Source organism: Ornithorhynchus anatinus, chromosome 7 (assembly GCF_004115215.2).
Source record: "Ornithorhynchus anatinus isolate Pmale09 chromosome 7, mOrnAna1.pri.v4, whole genome shotgun sequence".
In the NCBI taxonomy this organism is placed as follows: domain Eukaryota; kingdom Metazoa; phylum Chordata; class Mammalia; order Monotremata; family Ornithorhynchidae; genus Ornithorhynchus; species Ornithorhynchus anatinus.
Window position 1 is genome coordinate 45,919,130 of NC_041734.1, and position 25,296 is coordinate 45,944,425.

At 38.8% G+C, this 25,296-nt stretch overlaps 1 protein-coding gene across 8 annotated transcripts in view; it reads left to right on the forward strand.

Annotated features, from left to right (window-relative positions):
- The window catches only part of TP63 (tumor protein p63), a 153,433-nt gene that overhangs the window by 62,655 nt on the left and 65,482 nt on the right, over window positions 1-25,296 (forward strand). For all 8 annotated transcript variants that reach the window (XM_029069535.2, XM_039912655.1, XM_039912656.1 and 5 more), the window contains one exon: window positions 17,002-17,256. In XM_029069535.2, coding sequence (XP_028925368.1) covers window positions 17,002-17,256 — 255 coding nt within the window. The remainder of the gene's footprint in view (window positions 1-17,001; window positions 17,257-25,296) is intronic.

Sequence of the window (25,296 nt, forward strand, 5' to 3'; positions counted from 1 at the left end):
CAGGCTCTGCCACTTGTCTGCTGTGTGACCTTGGGCAAGTCACTTCACTTTTCTGTGCCTCAATTACCTCATCTGTAAAATGAGGATTAAGACTGAGCCCCATGTGGGATAGCGACTGTGTCCAACCTGATTACCTTGTATCTACCCCAATGCTTAGAACAGTGCTTGGCACATAGAAAGCACTTAAATACCATTATCATTATTACTAGTAGTACTACTAATAATAATATTGAAATGAGCTCTAAGGATGCCTGTGTATACAAAAAAAATACACTTACACCATAGCTCTGAAAAAACTTTGCTGCAGTATATATATGTATTTCCAGAGTATCTTTCATTCTGAAAGGACCAGAGTAACTGAGGAATGATCTCAGTGCACCAAAGGCCAAGTTGAATGACCTGACCATTGGGCTTACCAAGTCAAGCCTTTTCCTTAAGACCGAAATGTTTTCTCTTTTACATGGAGAATCTCTGAGAGTTAACAAGTTGACCTTTGGATTAGTTGATTTGAACCTGGACCCACCACCTGGTTTCTCTTCTTATTTAAACCCCATTTTTCTTTGTCTCCAGATTTCCCTCACCAGTCAGAGAGAGAACATAAGCGTATTCAGCTATGATCTGAAATGGCCAAGACAGTTAACATGTTCTAACCTTAAATTTTGTTTCTACCATAAAAGAGAGATTGAAAAGGGAGATGGAGAGAATGAAGATATTCCAAGAACAGTGTTTGACATATCTTGGAATCCTCCTGCCCCATTTTACCTTACTATCATTTTCAGGAAATCAGTTGGTAGGATTGAAGAAAATACTGGCCCAGATATCTGAAGTTCTGTTCTTTATAATTCCTATTAAAAATTGATAGGACAGTGTTTTGTTTAAACTTTAATTAATGAAGCATCTCTTCTCACTTGGAATTTTCTATTAAGTATTTTTTGATGTTAATTTTGCAGAAAGCATAAAGTTTTAGGCCATCTGCTTTATCATTGGTTCTGATGGTGCCAGCTCTTCTCCAGTGTCCTGGAGGGACTGCTTTTTGGAGCAAAAGTGTAATTAACATGATTGTAGGTTTCTGACTTTAGACATTGAACCAAGGTTATAATCGAACTGCAGATCCAAGAGTGAGGTTTTGTATTATCCTTCATGACCCTACCAAAATTCTGAAAAATACATAATGAACATAAGAACAAAATAAAGAGAGGCCTCAACATCAAATTGGTTCATCAATACCCAGTATCTCCTTTTGTCTTAAGTTCTACATTCTGTTCCAGTTGAACCTCATAATTCCCCTGAAAAGTCCCCATATCACTGATGAGGATAACTGAGTCAAGCAAGGATTAGTGGCTTTGGCCAAAGTCAGGTTGTCCAGTAGGGAAATGGCATTCCCTTCTGTTTTCCTGTCTCTTATCCCTCAATGAGGAAAGAGGGAAAATCATTCAGCTACTCCTTTGTCTGCAACCTGAAAAGCATGGTTCTGGCTTCCTGGCCCCAAGCCAACAGAGGCTCATCTCCCTGACAAGAAGGTAAGTGCTCAGTTTTCAAAGGAAGGGAGCTATTCACTCATTTCCTCTTGCCTTTCTCTGCCTGTTACAATGCAGAGAATAAGTGCCTCATGCTTCACATCAAGCCTGGTGCCTGCCTGTGTGAGAGGAGAAAGGAAGTGGACAGAGTGTGGTGTTTTTTTTCCCCAAATTCAAGCATTTTACTTTAGCACAATGGTTGTGTACTTCTACATCTTGAAGCAACATGGCCTCATGGAACGAGTACAGGCCTGGGAGTGAGAGGACCTGTGTTTTAATCCCAGCTCCACCACTTACCTTCTATATGACCTTGAGCAAATCACTTAACTTCTCTATGCCTCAGGTGCCTCATCTGCAAAATGGGGATTCAAAACCTGTCCTCCCTCCTACTTAGAATGTGAGCTCCATGTGGGATCTGTTTATCTTTATCTACCCAAGTACATAGTACAGTGTTTGACACATACTAAGTACTTAACAAATACCACAATTATTATTATTATTATCATTATCATTATTTTACACCTTTGGAGCAATAAATCAAAACAGAGAGCACTTGACAAAAGGGTGGTGAAGATCTGTTGTTTTAACTCAGCCATGGTAGGTCTTTGTCTTAGTTCTGAAAACTCAAATCAAAGGAGACACACATTAGGTGGTAGCCATGAGGAATGTGTCACCTCAGGAAGTTGTAGAGGATGTTTAAGAGGAAGAAGAGTACACAGTGGGATACTAGAGGAAAGGTTCGGAAGGGTATATGGTCACAGACAGAAGACTTGACCAGATACCCCATTGGTCTGCCTTAGGAATGGAATTTCAAGCAGCATGGCCTAGTGGATCAAGCAGGGGCCTGGAAAACAGAAAGTCACATGTCATGTCCTAATCCCAGCTCCACTACTTTTCAGCTGTGTGACTGTGGGCAAGTCATTTCACTTCTCTGTGCCTCAGTTACCTCATCTATAAAATGGGGATTGAGACTGTGAGCCCGATATGAGACAGGGACTGTGTCCCACCCTAATAGCTTGTATTCTCTCCAGCGTTTAGTACAGTGCCTGGAACATAGTAAGCACATAACAAATACCACTGTTATTATCATTATTGTTATTATGTTCTTAAATTCCCCATTCAGCAGGTTGCAGTGTTGTGAAAGCCATTCTCAAAAATGTTTGTTGACTTATCTGCAGGAGACAGGAAATAACTTTCTTCCCATACCCAGGGAAAAACTGTTGACCAATTGGTACATTATGCTGAAATAAGAGTTAGCTTTCTTCCTAACCATCAACTTTGAAATTGCACATTTGCCCTTATCCCAAACTCTGTAGGGTCACTAAAAAGGAAAGTGAAAACTTTGTCATTATTATTCAAACACAAAAACCAAATGTGACGATGAGAGATTTAAAGGAATTATGACTGTCTTTCCCCTCCCAAGAGCTCAGGTATCCTTGTAGAAGACAGTTCAAATCTATTTGCAGAGTTTCTGGGACTAGAGCTCCACAGAGAGTAGAATGGAATCTTTGAGTTTGGTTTAGGCATTACTTTCTGTCATATAATTTCCTACTTTACTTCTAAAAGTAATATTGTGGCTGCTGTAAATCCAGGAAAACTAAAAGTGGCACACTTGGGAAATGTTACACCATTGATCAATTGACTTTTTTTTCCTCTGCTGCTAGTCTGTCTTTCACCTCTTTCTGTTACTATATTCAGAAAATTCTAATCCCATTACTGACTCCCTGATAATTCATATCAAAGTTGTCTGAGTTGATAATTTCAAAGCCCTCCTAAAATCACATCTCTTCCAAGCACCCTCATTTTTTCTACCCATCCTTCCCTCTGTGTCTAATATGCAGTTGGCTGTGTACCCCTTAAGTATTTTGATATCCCAGCACTAATGCTCTTAAATATCCTTATACTCTACTTTTTCTCCTATCTGTAATTTATTTCAATGTCATCTACTCCTCTAGGCTATATTCCTTGTGGATAGTGATCATGCCTACCAACTCTATGTTATTTTACTTTTCCAAGTGTTTAGTACAGTATTCTGCACACAGAAAGTACTCAATAAATACCACAGTGGGCAAGGTACATGTCTACCAACTGTTTATACTCTACTCTTCCAAGTGCTTAGTATGATTCTCTGCACATAGTAAGTGCTCAATAAATGTAATTGATTGATTGTGAGTCTCTGGCTCAATGTAAAAGGTAGTGGAGTAGAGAGTTGGATTAGAAAGATGGATGATAAATCCCCTGAATTAATTTTTTTTTAATGCTGGAGCAATATACAAACATGCATTTTTCCTTTTTCTTTGCTCTCAAAAGCATCAGCAGATGGAGTTAGAAAGTGAAGTACACAGTTTTTTATCAAAAGAAGAAACATAACTTTCCTGTTTTTAATCTACTAGAGATTTTCTCACAGTGTTAATTACTGTACAAAATGTCACAATTCAGTACAACCCTATGTCAAGAAACATATGTTGATACAATCATTGGAGATAAAGTGTGTCTACAAAGCCATTTTAGAACTGGAGTCTTTTCCAGCCCCTGGCTAGTTCAGTTCTGTTTCCTAGCCAAAATACCTATAGACTTTGATTTCAATCTCCTTGGACAAAATTAGATGAAATAGTGCAATGATTCCTAGTGATATCTTGCTGGGTTTTTTTTGTATTTTGCAGTCTCTCCTGAAATCAATCAACCAATAAATACCATTTCAATCAATGGTATTTCTTGGGTGCTTACTATCTGTAGAGCACTGTGCTAAGCACTTGGGAGAGTGCATGCAACCGAGTTGGTAGATACATTCCCTACACACAATGAGCAATAGTCTAGAGGGAAAGTGAAAACTAAAGGTCCCTGAACTAAGTATTTAATTTAGTTGTCCAAAGAAAAATGAGTGTGTCAGTGGCTTACAAGAAAAAGAAAAGGCCATTATGTGTGAATGGTTCAGGCTAAAATGCATTGCTAGTAAAGGAAACACTGAGGAAGAAGTTTGGGGATAAATGGGAGAGACCCAGATTGGTGGGTCTATTTTGATTAAGTTCCCAGGAAGGTTGCTGAATTCTCCACTTTACCTTCTCTATGTTGACAAGATCTGTATTCATTTTTTTTCTAGAACTTTTTCCTGTTGTAAATTAAATTATGTGCATTTATCCATTTAAAAGCCCATTTTTAAGACTGCACATGTGTAGATGGGGAAAACAGTAAACAGGAATAAAGTATTTATGGAATGCTTGTGATTTTTTGGGGAGTGTAACTGGATAGTTTATGCAAAAATTGTAATCTGAAAGTCTTATGCCTACATCGCTTAAACAATAATAGAGATTCCATTATAAAATGCCAAATGAGATCATTTTGATTCAAGCAGTGATTTGTTGCCAGAGTGGGAAATTTATGAAGCATTTTTGATATTTTGGGCACAAGCACTGCAAAGGCCAATTTTCTGCTAACGGATGCAACAAAACATACCTCATCTGTGAATGACCATTACTGGACCCCAAGACCCATTTGTCTTGGACAAACTCTGAGTTGGCCCTTTCTTCCACAATTTAAATTTGTGCAAATCTACCTAGGTGATTCAAATCCAGACTGTGTTCCTTTTCAAGATTATTCTCTCAGAGCAGAAAAACAAAGAGTATGCCTTCTTTACTCAGATCAGTCTGGATTAATGTCAAACCATTGAAACAAATGAAATTAAAACTTATTCTCAGTAGGGGTGACCTTAGGTGTTTATATAGTGGGTTGATTAGAATAAAAGGTAACATTTGTGATCTCTCCACGCTAGGACTGAAGAATAAAAGTTTTGTATATTCATATGGAGATACAATTGTGGTTTGGTAGATATGTTCAATAGTGGCCCTTCTTTGGGGAAATGGTAATAAGATGTCCTTGTCCATGGAGGTGCTTAGAAGCACAGTGAAGGAAGTTGTAAATGATTTCTAAGAAAATTGGGCTGTCTGGTATGCTTTTTTAAGGGATTATATCATGTGTAAATAAATGGAAGGAGAGATGCATTGGACTCTCAAGACCTCGGTTCAGTGCTCTGCACAAAGTGCTCAGTAAATACAACTGATTGATTGATGCAGGGATTTTTGGTTGCGAATTGGGTCATCTCTGCCCAACATAAAAATGTATGTTTATACACATAATTAGCATACTAGTGCACAGGACATAAATTGCATCCCATATACTACTCCCCCAGACAATAAAATATTAAAATAAATTTGTCCATCAGTGTATTTGCATTCCAAGGATATACGACAAAATCAATGACCCATTGCTTTTATAAACTTAAGGGCTACCGTCTTAAAAAGTTGAATTTACCAAAATATGCCCCCTTCACAGAAATGTATTCAGTGGGGTAGCATTTGTGCTTATTTAAAAAAATTGGGTCAATTTTAGATTTTTCATTTAATGGGCTTCAAAATTATTTCAATTATTTCCTTTATTTCATGTTGTAAATACTTTTTCATGGTGATTCATGTAGTTTAGTTTGATTCTTGTGACATGAGCTTGGTTGTGATTAGAGATATGGGTGCTCATTCTGGGTGAACAAACCTGATGTTTTGCAAACACTTTCCATTTTAATTACTTCTTAATTTATTAGTATTAAGTGATTTCTGACACATCTTTAAGCCATTCATTTCTGTAGCATAATTTCCTAGCTGTACTTTAGTTTTTTATAATACAGTAAGAATATGGTGCAGTTACTAAACTGATTTTTTTTGATGAAAAATTCTGATGAAAAAAATAATTGCCATTAATGAAGACTCTAGCAGTCAAAGATGAAACTGGCTGATAGATGCAAATTAGAACCAGTAAACACTATGCCCATGTGAATGTATGAGAAACTCACAGATTCTCAGAACCATGAATAAAAATCACTTCCTATCTTTGGACCTAAATTTCCCATTTTGTCGATGGGAGTGTCCAGCCTATCTCCAGGGTTAAATTGGGAAGATTACCTAATTAGTGATAACTGTGAAAATTGGGATTTGGATCTCATCACCTGCCTAAAATGGTTCTTCAAATTGCATTCCTGAGTCCAAAGAACTCCAGAGCCAATTTCCCTTTCTTAAAAGACATAAGCAAGTTCATACACCATTGGTTGCTGCAATGCTCCCTGGCATTATTTTAGTGAGGAAAACTAAACTATTAACTTGGCAGCAAATCCTGGAAATTAAAGGGAGAGAGAGAGGCCTATTATGTTGTCTATCACCCATGAAACAAAGTGTCTTGGAATAAATCTGTTGATAAATGTATTTCCTGGTGGTTTCTTCTAAAGCCATTCCTTTTTGTAACTGTCACAGGAAGAACCGCCAATAGGAAGTAGTGCACAATTATATGACCACAAAGACTTGGAAGGCATTTGATTTTTATTATAGTCCATGGCCTTAAAATCTAGTAGTTTAGGTGAAAATCAGAATTTTAGCAATAGACTATCATTAAGCATGCGCGCGCGCGTGTGTGTGTGTTTGAGGGAGAGACTTTATTTCAAGGAAATAGACATTCGTTAATAAATGTATGAGCTAGGTGTGATCTATAAGGCATTACTCACTTCCATGAGAATGACAGGACAGACTAATCTTCTTCTATCCATTCCCTTAAACAGTAATGCTGAAGCCATAGTTCCCACATAGCAAGCAAAACAAAAAAATAGAAATAAAGGTCACTTAAATGAACTTTGTTGCAGTCAGAGGAGTAATTTGTTTGAAAGCTGACCTAATTTAGGAGGCGGATTCTTGCTGGTTGGCTAGTTTGTGTATTTAATTTTTGGGGAGGAGTCAAAGCTAATATTTATTTCTCAGTTATAAATTTGCACAACTGATTGTAAGGGGATAGGTATGTTTAGCTCTTTCCCGTGAATTTGAATTAAAACACTCGCTAGGGCTGCATGGTGAGATTAGAAATTGCACTTTCAGTATCTACTTGTCAGAAAAGTCATTTCTCTGATGCCAAAGTGTATTTTCCTTTAGTGAACTTTTCAGATGAGCAGAGTTTAATGTACTAAAAAGAGTGGGAATTGCTTGTCCAGCACCTAAATAAGTATATGCATCTAAGATGAGCATCATGCTCCCAAACAACTAACACCTTTTCTGGCTCATTTACTAGCAGCCCTTATTTTCTTTGTAAGACCAGTGCATTTTTTGCTCAGTCTAGATGTGATCACTGTTATCCTAAACATTAAATAAATGTTTACTGAATTCCTTCTAATTTCAAAAATGAAGGTTTTGAATCTAGGCCAGACCAATCCAACTGTTGTAGAAATGAACTTCCTTCAATGCCAAGTATTCTTATGACTGATCCCCAGTTTTCTTTGCAAGTGTGCATTTGGTCATTTTATATAAGAGAAAATTGCAACACATGCTACCTCCATATATGGGTCACATTTCCAAACACCTAGTCATGACTGAATAATATCCTTCTTTTTTAAAACCTCTAATTACTCAGTATTCTATTGTCAAAATGGAGGAAAATGAAGTAGCCCCCTTTTTTTTAATTAGAAAAGTTTAAATGTTCTCCTTTCATTTTTCTCAAAGCTCAATCATTTCATCTACTTGAATGGGATATGATCTGAATATGTTCCCCCACATTAACATTTAATTCACTTAAATTAAGTTTTGTTAAAATGTTTTACTTTCAAATGCTAAGTCCCATTTGAATTCTACACTGTCCTTATCCCAGGGCGGGACTGAATATATGTTAAAAGTAACCAACTTATTTCTGGTTTGTAGATAAAAAGCCCAACTTTGTAATTGTCTTCTGGCTGGAAAAGCCTAGCCAAAAATCTTAGTTACAGATTTTACAGGGTTTTTTTTTTTGATGGCTTTATTTTGGGGTGGCATTTTTAATCTTTTAAAATTATATTTACAATGATTTTTAACCTTAAAGCATGTCATGCTTTCTGGCCCCTCAAATTCTCTATTTCCTTGTTATTTGTTGACACTGTTGTCCACCTGGTAATCTGAGATCACTGAATGCCAGCCAGCTTTATATTTATTGTCTCTTCTGAAGTCTAATGGATTGAGGCTTTTAGTTAACCTTTTCCAAAGTTATGGAATTTGATACCTCAGGAGATTTTTAAGCACTTTGTGTCAGAACTGAAACGTTTTTTCCACTCCCTACCCTCCTTAGTTTATCTGCACTTAGATGGACTGCTCGTTTGATTTGCTTCATGCTTGGTTTGTGAAGAAAGAACATTGGGTTTTTTTTTCCAAATTTTGATTTTTTTTTCCATTTTAGTAGAACGAAATAAAAATAAGATGGGGTTTTTAAAAGGAGTGATTGTCAAAAATCATGGCAACCAAACAGTGCTGACTGATCTCCTTGTCAATGTTATGTTCTCAATAAGTGCTTTCATGGAAAATAATCACGTTTAATATGGAACACAAAAAGTTTTCATCCCTGGCATGGAACATATTTTATATTATTTGTGAGTAATTCTGGCAGAAAGCACATCACCTTTTTTAACATGAGGCAGGTGGTGGAAGTTCAAAAAATGACAAGTATTTCTCCCTTAGGGTGTACTTATTGAGAAGACACTTTTCATCTGCTGGGTTGGGGGCAGGTAGGGGAGAGGGAGAGAGGTGCTGTCTGCTTGGAGCCAAACTGAATAAGCATGAACTGTGTTGCAAACTTGAGCTAAAGCCATGAAAGAGAAACTGTTTTCTTTCTCTTGTAGGGGATTTAAAATTCCTGAGGAAATATTGAGGTGAGGACTTGTGTAAGATGGGGGAATAACACTTCTTGCTTTTGAAAAAATCACAAATTTGGAAAATTGTCCTCATAAATCCACCAAAAAAATTGGATGTTATATCAGAATTTTGAAGTAGTTTTCATGCTGTAGTTTTAATTAACAGTTGGACAAATAAGAATTTCCACACCCAAAAGGCCAAAGAATGTACTCCAAAGACAGTTCTGTGGTTACCGGAAGCTGGCCAGAATGTAGGTCACCTATTTCCTGGACCTTCCTTTAAATACAGTTTCACCTCCTCTCCCCTCCCTCTTTATCTCCTTCTCTCTTGCACCCAGGTTCTGGAGTATTCCTTAAAATGAAATTGAAAATATTTATGTCTTTTAAGGAGCATGGGCCTGGGAGGCGGAGGATTTGGGTTCTAATGCTGGCTCTGACGATTGCATGCAGCATGACCTTGGGCAAGTCACTTAACTTCTCTATGCCTCAGTTTCCTCAACTGTAAAATGGGGATCAAAATCCGGTTCTCTCTCCTACTTAGACTGTGAACGCTGTAAGGGATTGGGACTGTATCCAACCTAATTAACTTGTACATACCCCAGCACTTAGAACAGTGTTTGTCATATAGTAAGTGCTTAACAAATACCATAAAAAAATAGGGAAAATACTAATCCCTTTTTGATCCAGCCCATGAATTTGAGCAGCTATTACTAACATTTCATTAACAACCCACCGACTACTATAAGCAGTAAGGAGAATTGAAATTTTTAAAATGTCATTATTATGATTTAGTGGATAAAGGGAAAGATGGTGGAAGTATTTATATTTTCTTGTCTTCAAACAGGTAAACTTTTAGAATAATAACATTAAGAGCATATGTGATCTACCTAAACTCAGTTCTGCCAAAATATGTCTTTTCACCATTATTTTGGCTAAAACTCTGCTAGGCAATTAGCGAATGTTATTCAAACAGCATGACCATTGGATATAAGTAGTGCAGTGTTAGAAGACAGGATTTTGTGCATGCTGACAATATCATAATGGATGACTGTCCTGTAAGCAAGTTGTTTTTAGTGTTGGATTTTGCAAGAATGCAAGCACTGCATTATAGGAGACCTGGGTCCCCTTCCCTGGAACTTTTATAGGACTGAAAGATAAAACAAACTGTGACCTAAACAGTTGTCACAAATCCAACAAAATTAGCTTCAAATAGGTAATGGGGTCTAAAGAATAGGTTATTAAAGACTGTATAGTGTTAAATTATCTGCAGAGCCATTGTGCAATCAAGGAGAGAAGAGATTGCAATTTTAAAATGAATTTATATTATTGAATCTGACATTGGATTTTTTAATACAGATAAGGAACTTAAAAATTAGCATGGTCTAGTGGATAGAGCATGGGCCTGGGAGTCAGAAGGACCTGGGTTCTTATCCCGGTTCCACCACTTGTCTGCTGTGTGACCTTGGGCAAGTTTTTAATTTTCCTCTGATCTAAGCCTTGAGCAGCAGCATTTTTCCATTAGCTAGAAAAACAAAAATCAAAATTGAAATGTTTAGTGGTTTATGGTGCTTCCAGTTGTGTGAAATACAAATATTGATATAACACTAAATATTGGATAAGTAAATTCTGTTTTTCAGATTATTGGTTTTGATGATCTAAACTGTTTTCTGTTTAAAATATACACTCCCCCCCCCCCCCCCACCACCAATACCCTCAACCTTTTTTTTTTTTCTGAATTTAAGTGACCCTGCTTTCTATTCTCATGTTCCAATACGGCTGACATTCACGGGATTTCCTTGCTGAGATCAAAGGCAGACTAGAGTCCTCCATTTCTCATACATTTCAGGGAGGGGGATTTTATGTGTAGTCATTCATTTTTAAAGACGTCCCATACGTTACCTCACCCTCTGCGTATAAAAAAAAAAAATTCAAAAAACCTGTGTTCCTTTGTTCTCTCCTAAATCTATGTCTAGCTAAAGTTCCATCCTGTGTAGCTGGAGGGGAAAGAAAGAGGGATAGGCATTTTATTACCGGCTCAGAAGGCGCTCAGCAAAGTTCTTTTGTCCTTTCTGGCAGGGCTGATTGCCCCTCTAATTGTTCTGCTCTGGGGAAGCGCGTGCCTCTGGAAGCATTATCTGATTCCTGCAGAACTGTTTTATGAGTGGCTTGTATACTGACCCTTAACTTGAACAGAAATAGCATCTTTTAAACTCCTTACTTGTGCCATTGCCTCAGGCCTGGATACCTAAGACCTTTAGTTCAGCGTGTGTATGTCTGTGTGTCTGTGTGTGGGGGTGTGTATGTACACGTTCGCATGCTCCTCAATTCTGTATCACCTGGGCTTTGCAACATCTGTTGGGAGAGAAAGGTAAGGAGGGGAAGAGTAAGGAGGGATAGGATGGTAGAAGTTAGAGAAGAGGGAAGGCGAGACTAACAGCTGCTCTTGTCAACACGGGGATAAGTGTAAGGAGATTAATAGTTATTTAAAGAGCAAATGGGGACATGGCATTCGGCTTTGGAATGTGAATGTATAAATGTAGTGGAATGAGCATGCCACTGTTAACATTTAGACAGATGTCCTTTGGACTGAATGGAATGGCAAAGATCCATCTTCCCTCCCTACCCCTCCCCTGTATTCCTCCTTCCCCCTCTCACTCCCCAACCCCCAAATATCCATTAAGGTCCTTAATGTTTAGTAAAATCCTAATAGAAACTTTGTCAAACTGGATCCATAAACCCTTACGAGCCCTTGAAACAGATTTTTCTTCACTCCCAGAATGCTCACCAGCCACATGGAATGCTCAAGGGGTAATATTTTCTAGCACATTCAGGTTTTTGTTTTCATTTTCCAATTGCTTAGTGAGTGTTGTTTCTTTACCCTTTTATTTTAATTTCCTTTTCTGACTCTAGGAAATAGGTGGGTCTCTGTCAAAACCAATCCTTGTAAGGAGGCTAGGTGTTGTCATGGAGTGTACTGTGAAATGCCTCAAGTCCTCCTTTTTCCTGTCATGAAAATTATTAAATTTGACATAATAGCCACAACCCTGCATCTTCAGCTTCAGTTGTATTCTACCAAATAGCTCTGCTTTTGGGCCAGTGGAAAGAATGCTGCTCTGGGAATCAGGAGACCCCGATTCCACTCCCAGTTCTACCTGCTGTAGTTTATGCCATCAGGGATGAACTGTCTTCCTGTCTAGACTGCAAGCTCATTGTGGGACAGGGAGTGGACCTGTTTATTGTTATATTGTCCTCTCCCAAGCATTTAGTACAGTGCTCTGCACACCGGAAGTGCTCTATAAATATGATTGAATGAATGACTGAAGTGAAGAATTCTGGCCCAAAACCCAGCAGGAGACTTGGTCAGAGTGGACAGGCCCAGAGCTTTATCATAGAAATATGGATAATCTGGTAAATGCACTGCTATTGAAAAATAAAAAGAGGTCTTTGAAGGAGAGAACAGGATTCAACTGAGAAACAACAGCATTGTTAGATTGTTTTTGAAATTACCAGTGAAAAGGATCTGGGAGAGAGGTCTGAGGAAGATGTCAGCAAAAACACAATACCTTCAGACTTCGAAAACAATCATGCAAATTCTAAAGGCAAGGTAATAGGAAATGGTGAGGTTTGTTTTTTTTTCCTGAACAGGTCTCACACCAAGAATAATGATAATGGTCTAGCTGTGTCCCAGTGATTTCTAAAAGTAGGTTTGAAGATTTCTAAAAGCAGCCCCAAAATAAGAGATCACATACTAGAAAAAATTTTACCACAAAAACCCCCCACCAAAAATAGCAAAAAAACCTGCTTTCTACAAAAATCTAAGATTCATGCATTTAATCATATTTATTAAGCACTTAGTGTGCCCAGCACTATACTAAGTGCTTGGGAAAGTACAGTACAATAATAAACAGTGACATGCCCTGCCCACAGTGGGCTTACAGTCTAGAGTGGGGGAAGCAGACTTCAATACAAATAAATAAAATAACAGATATGTACATAAGTGCTGTGGGGCTGAGATGGGGAGGTGAAGAGCAAAGGGAGCAAGTCAGGGTGATGCAGAAGGGAGTGGGAGATGAGGAAAAATGGGATTTAGTCTGGGAAGGCCTCTTGGAGGAGATCTGTACATCTGTACCTTCAATAAAGCTCTGAAGAGGGAGAGAGTAGTTGTCTGGCGGATTTGAGGAGGGAGGGCATTCCAGGACAGGGGCAGGACATGTGCTAGGAGTTGGCAGTGACACAGATGAGATCGAGGCACAGTGAGAAGGTTAGCACTAGAGGAGCAAGGTGTGAGGGCTGGGTGGTAGAAGGAGAGAAGTGAGGTGAGGTAGGAGGGGGAAAGATGGTGGAGTGCTTTAAATCCGATTGTGAGTAGGTTTTGTTTGATATCCTGAGATGCATTAAACAACATGGTCTAGTGGAAAGAGCATGTACCTGGGGAGTCAGGGGCCCTGTATTTTAACCCTGGAATTTGCCCTTGTGTAAGTCATTTAACTTCTCTGTGCTTCAAATGTCATCTGTAAAAGGAGACTCAATACCTGTTTTCCCTCCTAAAAAGACTGTTAGCTCTGTATGGGACAGAAACTGTATCTGACCAGATTAGTTTATATAGTGATTGTACCCCAGTGCTTAGTACAGTACTTGGCAAAAAGTAATCACTAAATAAATACAATTATTATTATTTGTAATAGTAATAATAATAATAATAATAAGGTCTGTTAATAATTGAAGACATTTTCAGATTCATACAGGAGATTATCTCTGGACTATAAACTTGTTATGGACAGGGATTGTTTCTGCTAATTCTATTGTTTTGTATTCTCCCAAGTATTTAGTACAGTGCTCTGCACATAATAAGTACTCAATAAATGCAATTGATGAGATTAAATCAATGTATATTTAATTTTTGATTAAGACTTTGGTCTTGTTTTTGCTGATTCATTCAATCATTTCTATATAAAAATTAAGGGAACTGCATCACTGTATTATTTCATATTGATAATTTTGCATTATTAAATTTCAAAATGCTTTTATTCTTGGCTGGATTATATTCTTCTTGCTCCATGTGTCTGCCCTCTCCCACTGTGAGCCTCTTGAGGGCCAGAGGTTGCATTTGCACTTATTTTGTTTAGCTATCCTGGCCATTAGTTCAGTGCTTTTCACACAATACGTGTTTAAGAAGTGTTAGTATAACAGTAAGTGCTATGTGCTAGGAAAGATACAAGATAATCAGGTCCTACATGGGGAAACTCATAAAGTAAGTAGGAGGGAGAATAGGTATTGAACCCCCATTTTGCAGATGAGGTAATTTAGGCACAGAGAAGTGAAGTGACTTATCCAAAGTCATACAGCAGACAAGTGGCAGAGTCAAGAGTAGAACCCAGGTCCTCTGACTCAAAGGCCCATGCTCTTTCCACTAGGCACACTGCTGTCATGGTGCTTAAAGTTAAGTATCTGCATATCCATCTCTTCAAACATTCTGATTGTTAGAGATAACACTTCATTCCTTTTCAGAAATTGGTGATTCTGAAATCGCAGGATCATCCATTGCTCAAAACAGGAAACTCCCTCCCATCACTCACTCCAGCTATTAGTTCATTGTCCTGCACACCTAAGCACTCTTGATGGATTTGAATAACCAGACTTTGATGATGAACATCTACATGGGTGTATGTCTTCTAACCAATCACAAAACTACATTCAAAGCTGAATAGTTGGCACAAACTCCATGATGTTTTCTTGGGTGGTTGCTCTGACAATTTTCCTTTCCCTAAAAGTATGTGATGCTACAAAAGGTGGTCAAGATTTGATGGGCTGCTCTTCTGTGTGCAGCATCGAGCACTTTAATTTGTTGTTTTATAAATATTCACCTGAGCAGGTTGCCATGGGTATTCTCCTTCTCCTTCAAGCCACAGAGGAGCATCAGAAATTATGAACCCTATTGTTTGCCATTCTGGATAGTGTCAGAAGGCTCCCTGGGATGAAATGGGGATTCCCCGCAAAGGATGTTTTACTGCCTGCAGCCTTTCTGAAATGACTGGGAACCCCCTGCTCAGTTTTCTCTCTCTCTCTCTCTCTCATTCATTCATTCATTCATTCATTCATTCATTCATGTTTATTGAGCACTTACTGTGTGCAAAGCACTGTAGTAAGTGCTTGGGAGAGTACACTATAACAAAAAACAGACACATTCCCTGCCCACAATGAGTTTACAGTATAGAGAGGGAAACGGACATTAATATAAAGATATGAATATTCATTTATATCTCCTAGGGAGTTGTACCACGTGGTGAAAAGTAGGAGCCAGGATTTTCCATGGAGGCCAAAGAGTGCAAGATTTCTCCCAGACCTCTTACACAACACTCTCATAGCTCCAGGGGGGTGGCACTGGATTCACTCCATAGACACAGTCTCCCCTAATAGGGTGTAGTGACCATAAAATTGAAGTGTTCAGTGACAGGGAGAGTCTACTTGTTTTTTTTTTACATCGGCTGGGTAGGGGAACAAGCCAGAGAGACATGTTCCTTTGTCTCAATTACCAAATGTTTTCATTTGGAAAATGACTTTGGACCTGGAAATTAAGCAAGAAGCCTACTGGAAAGAACCCGGGGCTGGGAGTTAGAGGACCTGAGTTCTCATCCTGGCTTTGCCACTTGTCCACTGTGTAACCATAGGCAAGTCACTTAACTTCCGTATGCTTCTTATCCCAGCTCTGCCACCTGTCAGCTTTGTGACTTTGGGCAAATCACTTGACTTCTCAGTACCACAGTTACCTCATCTGTAAAATGGGGATTAAGATTGTGAGCCTCATGTGGGACAACCTGATTACCCTGTTTCTACCCCAGCGATTAGAACAGTGCTTGGTACATAGTAAGGGCTTGATAAATACCAATGCTATTATTCAGGTTACTCATATGAGGGATTGAGGATTCAGTATCTGTTCTCCCTCCTACTTAGACTGTGGATCCATGTGGTACAGGTATTGGGTCCAACCTAATTATCCCATATCTATCCCAGTGTTTAATACAGTGTTTGGCACATATTAAGCCCTTCATTAATCAATCAATTGTATTCATTGAGCACTTACTGTCTGGAGAGCAGTGATCTAAGCAATTGGGAGGGTCTAACAGAATACTGTTGTTTTTATTAGGCCAGATTGTGTTAATGATTTTCCCAAAGGCCTAAACAGGAACTCCTGTCTCCCACTCCCATTCCCCAAATTGTTACACACACCCAAAGAGACCATTCAGAGGAGGTCACTTCTAAAGAAAAAGAAATGTTTCATTCTAGTTTTGCCTTCCAATAGTTGGATTAGAGTTGTCCAATTATCCCACCCAACTTGCTAAGAGAATAAACTTTATTTTTGAGGATCAGAGAAGATAATGCCAATCAATCAGTAATAACACATTCAACCACAATATGCTGAAATGGAAGTGGCAACTTACTGGTGCAAATGCTTGGAAAATCATGCTGTGAAGTGGAGAATTTGGAGGGAGTGGTTTTCTCATAGACTGTGCCTGCTTTGTCAGCAGGAAATGGAATACCACTGGGGATAAAAGCTGAGGGATGTGTGGCAGATCTGCATGAACTTCCAACACAAACATATACAGTAAATCCCAACCCTTTTGGGTGACATCTGTGTTTCTAAAGATTGTGATTTTGTTATTCAGGTTTGAAGCCCTGAGGACAGAGATCATGTCTCTGCTCATGTTATGCAACATCAAGTATTCTTCTGATGCTTAACAAGTAATTATAAAATTTTCAAATCCTCCAGGACTACTATTCATATTTGGATTTATTTGTTTCTTTTAGCCGCAGTATACAAACCTGGGGCTCCTCAACAGTATGGACCAGCAGATTCAAAATGGCTCCTCGTCCACCAGCCCTTACAACACTGATCATGCTCAGAACAGTGTCACGGCACCATCGCCCTATGCACAGCCAAGTTCTACGTTTGATGCCCTCTCGCCCTCTCCTGCCATCCCTTCCAACACAGACTACCCAGGACCTCACAGCTTTGATGTATCATTTCAGCAGTCTAGCACTGCCAAGTCAGCAACATGGACGGTAAGACTATTGAAGGGGGGATCCTTCTTCTCCGAAGTAGCTAGGGACTGCTTTGAGATTACACTGACATATATTTTCAGAGAATGGACTTTTAAATAATAACAAAAAATGTCAAATGACAGACCTGTCAAAAGACCTAACGTGGCTCAATGGAAAGAGCATGGGCTTTGGAGTCAGAGGTCATGGGTTCAAATCCCGGCTCAGCCACTGGTCAGCTATGTGACTTTGGGCAAGTCACTTAACTTCTCGGTGCCTCAGTTACCTCATCTGTAAAATGGGGACTAAGACTGTGAGCCCCACATGGAGCAACCTGATTCCCCTGTGTCTACCCCAGTGCTTAGAACAGTGCTCGGCACATAGTAAGCGCTTAACAAATACCAACATTATTATTATTATTATTATTATTATCGTGAAGAATAAGGACAAATGCCAACTGAGACTAAACAAATGAACATTAAAATTTGTAGGATGATTCCATTTAAAATTTTGGCCCGTGACCTCATGAATTCTTCCTGATTGGCAACATCCCCTCATTTTGCTTTACAAATCTCTTCTGCCTGACTTTTCCTTTTTGCAAGGAAAACTGTACGTTATTCAAGTTTCCCTCTCTCCTCCCCTTACATAAAACACACATTGATGTCAAAATATGTATATAATCAATCAGTAGTATTTATGGGGCTCCTACTGTTTGCCATATATTACACAAAATGTGTGGAACAGTGCAATAAAACTTAGAAGAATGATTCCTCCTCTCAAGAACTTAAAGTCTCTTGGAGGAGACAAACTCTAAAATCAGTTATAAGTAAGAGGAAGAAGGAGAAGAGGATAAGGACTTGAGATAGTGCTTAAGTAACTGAGTATGTAAGATATGTGCAAAAATGCTCTGCAAGGTTGTGAGGACATAAATGCTCACTCAACAGTATTTATTGAGTGCTTACTGTGTGCAGTTCACTGTACTAAGTGCTTGGGAGAATAAAGTATAACAATGAACAGACACATACCCTGCCCACAACGAGCTTCCAGTCTAGAGGGGCACATGAGTGCTGAGAAGTACTAGTTGGGGGTAATAGAAGAAGAAGAGAGAGAGATAATCAAGAAACGTCTCCTACCAGAGTGATTTCAGAAGGAAGCTGTGGTCTGTTGCATTTGGAGGGAAGGAAATTAGGGGAGGGATGAGCAATAGGTCTTAGGCAAGAAAGATGAGAATGAGGCAGAATAAGTGGTTAGCTTGAGAGGAATGAAGAAAGCAAGCAGGGATGTAGTGGGAGGAGAGGGATGGGTGGTAGGTAGAAGGAAGAGACATGATTGAGTTCCTTAAACTGGTGCTCAGGGGTTTCTGGTTGAGGTGGGGCAGAATGAGTAAGCATCTGAGTTTTTCTGAGGAAAAGGGAGATATGTTCAGAATGCTGTTTTAAAAAAGATGATCCTGGCAGTTGAACTATGGACTGGAGAGTGGAGATATTGCAGGAAGAAATGAGGTGACTGATGCAGTAGTCAAGCTAAGATAGAACAAGTAACTGAACCAGTATGGTGGCCTTTTGGATGGAGATGAAGAGGAGAATCATTGAAATATTGTTGAGGAACACCATGGGATTTAGCAATAGACTGAATATAGATATTGAGAAGATGTAAGGTGTAAAGGAAAATTCCAAGGTTGTTGCTGTCGTGAACTATGATGGAAAAGTTAGGAGAAGTATATGATTGGGGAGGGAAAATGAAGAGTCCTATGAGGCGTTGGCAGGACATCCTTGGAGGAGGAAAAGAAAGGTAGCATAGAAGAAGAGAGGTTGGAGCCAGAAGGATAGATTTAGGAGTCTGTAGTATTAACGTCATAGTTGGAGTCACAGGGAGTAGATGAATTCCCCAGTGGAGAGATTAAATGAGAAGGGAAGGGAACCTACAAAATAGCTTTGAGGGCCAACTGCAGTTTGGATATGGGAGGCAAAGGAAAACTGGAGAAAGAGAATGAGAAAGAATTAAGAAGAGAATCAGAAGAGATTCAGAAAAAGTTCAGAGAAGAATTACTAGAGGATTAAGAGGAGAATCAGAAGCAGCTCGGAAAAATTCAGAATCGGAAGAGATGTCAGAAAGAATGAAAATGTAAGTCAAAATTAACCCAGAAAAATTGCTTAGCAGAACTGATGAGAGGAGATGTGAGCCTTGTGAGCGTTGTGTTGCTCTTTTTCTTTGTGTTTGAATAATCATACCTGGCTATATCCAATCAGTGAGAAATCTAGCCCTTAGAAGCATGTCATTTTTAGAGGTGCATGGTAGTTCTAATTTTCTAAAAGATTCCCAAATGCATATTGGAATAATTACATTTTAACCAATCAAACTGCAAATGGATTACTCCTCCCACACTGATGGACTCATATGTCAGTATTCTGGAGAAGTCCAATTCCCATGCTAGGTGTTGCAGGGAACCATTTCAAATTAAGTTCTTCCTTTCACTGCCTGTTGTCCTTTAGGCTCAACTTAATTTCTGGGGCCTGTCCTAATTGGCATTACTCCTCAAGGAAACCTCATGTAGTAAGTTAATGTAATTTTGGGAAATGCTTGATGCATTGTGAATCAGTTCTCCTGGGAAGACATACGTGAATCATGTATACTGTGCTTCAAGAGTAATTAGAAAAGTCTATGGATGGACATTTAAATACTAATTTTTGTAGAAGTCAGTTTAATCTATTCAGGATTTATTTAAATGTTTTCTTGATGCCCATTTTCATGGCACCCAGCCTTCTTACAAAGTCCCAAAATATAAACATCTCCTCGAGGAAGAAAGGGAATTAAAGAGTTTCCTTTATTATACTGTTGGGTTCCCCACTCTCTTGCAGTGCATCTTTAAAATTCTTCACTAAAATTCACTCCAGTAATTTGACATTTTTTCCCTTGTCTTTTTATGCATAGATTGCCTTTATAAATTGCTTCTCTTATTTTAAATGATACTGTCAGTATGTAAATCACAAAAGAAGAAATCTTTCCTTTGTCTTCCTATTTTGATTGAGTTTTTAACACTGCCTCAGACTATTTGCTATCTTTGGCCATTATTGGTGAGCATTTAAGTGGCTCTAAGGAAATGCAATCCTGTAAACATTTTCATAGAAAACTTTATTACATCAAGAGATTTATATTTGAGGTCTAGACTCTTGACTTGCTCTTTACCACTCTCTGAGGTTTCTTCGTTTGACACAATAACTATAAATCACTGTGCTATAAACAAATAAATAATTTCATATCCTGGTGATTAACATTTCATTTACTGATACTAGACATTCACCTGTTCAGAAGGTCATTTACAGAATCATAAAATGGGTTAAGAGGATTTCATTTGCTTCCTTCTATGGTTTTGGGGTAATACTTTCTATTACTAATGGAGCAAGTAGGTACTCTAATGATGAAGGTGATTTAAAATGGTCAAATAAATGAAAAGGTCTGCAAAGGTCTCCTTTTCAGGAGGAGAACCTTGCAAGATGGAGCTGACTTAAAAACCCAGCTTAAGCAGTGGTTGTACATCCATTCCCTTCCTCCTCTAGACTGTAAGCTCACTGTGGGCAGGGAACGTGTCTACCAACTCTGTAATATTGTACTCTCCCAAGCCTTTAGCTCAGTGTTCTGCACACAGTAAGGACTCAAATACCATTGATTGATTGTCCTAATTAACAGACCCTCTGCTGGAAGGGGTCTAATTACCATACCATAGAGTGATGATGTGGGTTTCACCTGGGATGATAACTTTGGTATCACTGCGGATATCGGCCTCTAAGATCAAACTGAGACCAGTCAATTTTCAGATACTAATGGATCCCTGAATCTGTGGTAGTGAGAAAAAAGGGATGCTTTGTGTGGAAATCATTTAAGAAACAGGAAAAAGAATGCTGATTGCTATGTGCCAAGGACTGTTCTAAATGCTAGGGTAGATACAAGATAATCAGATTGTCCCATGTGGGGCTCAAGGTCTTAATCCCCATTTTACAGATGAGGTAACTGAGGCACAGAGAAGTTAAGTGACTTGCCCAAAATCACACAGCTGACAAGTGGTGGAGGTAGGATTAGAACCCATGACCTCTGACTCCCAAGCCCATGCTCTTTCCACTAAGCCACAGTGCTTCTCAAGCAGCATTAAGCTGATGCTTAACTCTGCTTAACATTAGTGCTTAACTCTAATGTTAAGCAGACCTATGCCTGGTCTTATTTCATAGACTTTGATTATCACCTGTCATCCTCATGCCCTTTCCTGGTTTTGATATTTTAGGAACTTACCTAACTGGAAGAGCTTCTTATGCTGCCACAACCTATTGAAATGTTCATGCTGTGTGTGTGTGTGTATGTGTATGTTTGTGTGTTCACCCCATGTGTGTGTTCACCCCATGTTGTTGGAGAGTCTCAATTCCCAAAAAGTTGTTTTTGTATTTTGACTGATCTTCAAAGCCCAGTCTTCTGCTATAATGAATTTGCTTTGGGACTGTTAGATCACTGAAGTGGGTGGAATGACAGACCTGAACTAAGCCACATCACTGCTATCCTGAGTTGTTTACTGTCAGTGAGGCTCCTTGTCCTGATGCATGGACAGCATTCTTTTTCTTTGAAGCCTTTTCCTTTTGGTGCCAGATTCACACTGGGCTCAGACCATCGAAGCGTCAGGCGTGAGCACAGTGGAATGATTTGGGGAATGGTTTCTGAGAGGGGAACAGACTGTTCTAAAGAGAGCTTCATTGATTCCCTGAGTGTGTCAGCCCATGTTCTCCTTTGACCCTTAGAGAGGGATAAGATGTGCGCTTGCGTACACTCCTCTCTCATCGGATTACCTGTAATGTAAACCTGCTGAGGCATGGTTGCCAAGTCCTCTGAAACCTAATGCAGTCACACCCATTTCAGGGCACTAGAAAAATCATGGGGCTCTCAGGACTAGCCCCATCAAAAGGACATGATGTTCGACGGACATTATCAATGACTAAGTGATTTATCAACTTCCTTTCATGAGAGGGAAGCTGTGAAATGGCATTCACACAAGATTTTAACTCCAAGCATTTTACCACACTTACTCTTAAAGCCAAGTTTTATTCTCGGTGGACAGTGTAGTCTTAAACCTGAACCCATTCAACCAATCAATCAATGGTATTTATTGAACACTTACTCTAAGCAAAGCAAGATACTAAGTGCTTTGATTCACGCACAAACATTAGAAAAAGGAAAATGAGAAATTAAAGGACTCCGTGCTCCATCAACAGCCTTGGAATGGAAGTAGAAATCAGCAAGTCTGGCAACTTCCATTGACTCATTTCGGACTTCAGATAAATCATGTCACCTCTATTTACCTTTGCTCTTCTGAGAGTAAACAGAAGGCACATGCGGTGGTATTGTTTGCTTTCCAGGGATATCAAGGATGACCGTGACAATATCTGCAGTGTGCTTGGAAATCCACAGTGAAGCAGGCTGTTTAATTAGGTTGAACCAATATTGAGCACCTACTATGTATAGTGCAGAGCACTATACTGAGTGCTTAGGATAGTACAATAAAATGAATATATCAGTCAATCGTATTTATTGAGTACTTACTGTGTGCAGAGCACTGTACTAAGCACTAGGGAGAGCACAGTATAATGATATGCACGATCCCTGCCCTCAAGGAATATTATTTATTGCCATACTCAACTGGCCTCTGTTTTTTGAAATTAAAATAAAATGAGAATGCCAGCTCTCATGAGAATGAGAATTCCAGGGTCCACTCAGAACCCTGTAGTGCTGAATGGTTCGTCTTCAGTGGTTTTGCCCCACTTGGTTTCTTAAAATATATAATGAGCCATCCTTACAAAATCTAATCTCTGTCCATTACAGATATCTGCCAACGTTATTTTATCAGTGAATGAGTGAGAAAAATGCTTAATTTCATCTAAAAACAATTAGTGGCTGATTCAATGCTTCTGAAGAAATAATAATGATATTTTGACGAAAGTTCGCGGCTCTTTCCCGCTGCACGATTTCTCAAAGTAGTGTTCCTAGCCCATTTTACAGATGATGGTGAGTTGGTCATGAAGAATTTAAGTGGGGTTGCCTAAAATCTGTCAATTGTGAGGAATTAGAACCTTGTCTTCTAACACCTTTTTCAGTGCTGAAACAATTGAGTTGCTCTTCCTTGCCCCCCAGTAGACCTCTTGAGTTCCTCCCACAAGAGGGCACAAGGGAGTTCCATCTTTTGCACCTGTCTGCTGCTCTTAGTAGACTACTCCAAGTACTACTAATTAGTGTCAAACATAATGTGAGCACTGGTCACAAAAAATGCCATAGACAGCATGAACCAGTTTTGCAGGAGACCCAATTTAGTAGCAGCCAAGATCTGCTTTTCATCTAGGGGAAGCAACAATTTACCCAAAAGTCCAGTTGCTTACTTTAGTTTTCATTAGTTCCCAAAATCAAAACCAGCCACTGCCGCTTCGATCATTGAAAAACATTTGTAGGACTAAGATTAAGGTTTGGGTTAAGAAAAGAGGTTGATGACTTTTTGATATTTATAATATAGTTTGTCAATGATTATTGAGTGCTTATGGTATACAGAGCACTAACTGTAAACTCGTTATGGGCAGGGAATGTGTCTGCTAATTCTGTTGTATTGTACTCTCCCAAACTCAAAGTACAGCTTTTAGCACATAGTAAGAACTCAATAAATATGATTGATTGATTGTACCAAGCACTTGGGAGAGTACAATACAACAGAGTTTGTAGATATGTTCCCTGCCCACAATGAGATTACAGTCCAGAGGGGGAGACAGGCATTAATATAAATAATAATATATATTTATTATTCAGTGTTCACTACAGTATGTATTAAACCCTTATTCCCTTGCTTGGTGAGAAGTTTTGTGCTAAGAGCTGTGGTAGATACAACAAAATCAAGTTGGGGCTCAGAGTAGAGAGAGAGAATGTGCCCACCCCCAATTTATAGATGAGGAAACCTTGATGTGCTGACAATTGATCTTCTCGGGCTTGGTTTTCGATGATTTGCTATTTGGCCATTATAACTCTTTACTTCATTATCAGGCCTGGGCTGGTAAGCAAGTGGAGAAAAATTTTGAAAAGTTACCAAAAATAAAAAGGACCCTAAAATTTCAGAAGACTAGAATCTCGTTTGTCCTTCAGGTTGTTTAAATCAGAAACATGAGCAGAGTCATTACCATGGACTGAATCTCAATCAAAAGTAATAGCTTTTCTTGGTCCTTCAGAATCATGTAGATCAATCAACCAATGGGAGTGCTTACTATATGCAGGACACTGTACTAAATATTTGGGAAAGTACAATAGAATTGGTTGGTATGATCCCTTCCCCCAAAGAGCTATCTCTTACTGCAGCACACATAACTGAAATGTAAATAAGACTTTATAATAGCTATAATATAGTACTTCAGAATCAGCTTATGGTATATGACTTTAGCATTTAATTATTCAAGAATTTGCAGAAGAATCACCTACCTTAAAATGGGCCAAAACAATAATCAGAAAACAGCTGCAAGATTCTAACTGTTTCACATCAGTTTTCTCAGATCATGAGGTGATGGATTATTTTTAATTGGCACATAGAGGTCAAATTAAAAGGAAAAATCAGCTGAAAGGTAAGGTATAAATAGAGAATAATGTCATAAGAATTTTTTTTTTAATGAGCCAAAGAAAATAGAGTGTATCATTAAACCCAACAGAGATCCCTTAAAATTAAGGTGAACTTGTAATCAGCACTGAATGATGTGTCATTTATTGTGGGATAGTTGCTCTTGGTGAATTCCCATATACCATGTTCACACCATCTCCTCCCATTTGGGCTGAAGAAAACAAGACATTTCAAAAGTGCTACACCTGGGATTGTTTTCTGCACAAGGAACAACGCATATGCAATTGTTCCCACCCACACCAAAAGAGAAGGGTAGACATATTTTTCTCATGAAAGGTATTTAGCAATCAGCTGTCACGAGTTTAACCAGTTGTATGTAAAATAAAGCTCCACTATTACAGTACAGCAATTAGTTAGAATTAAAAAAAATCTTGAGGTCAAGA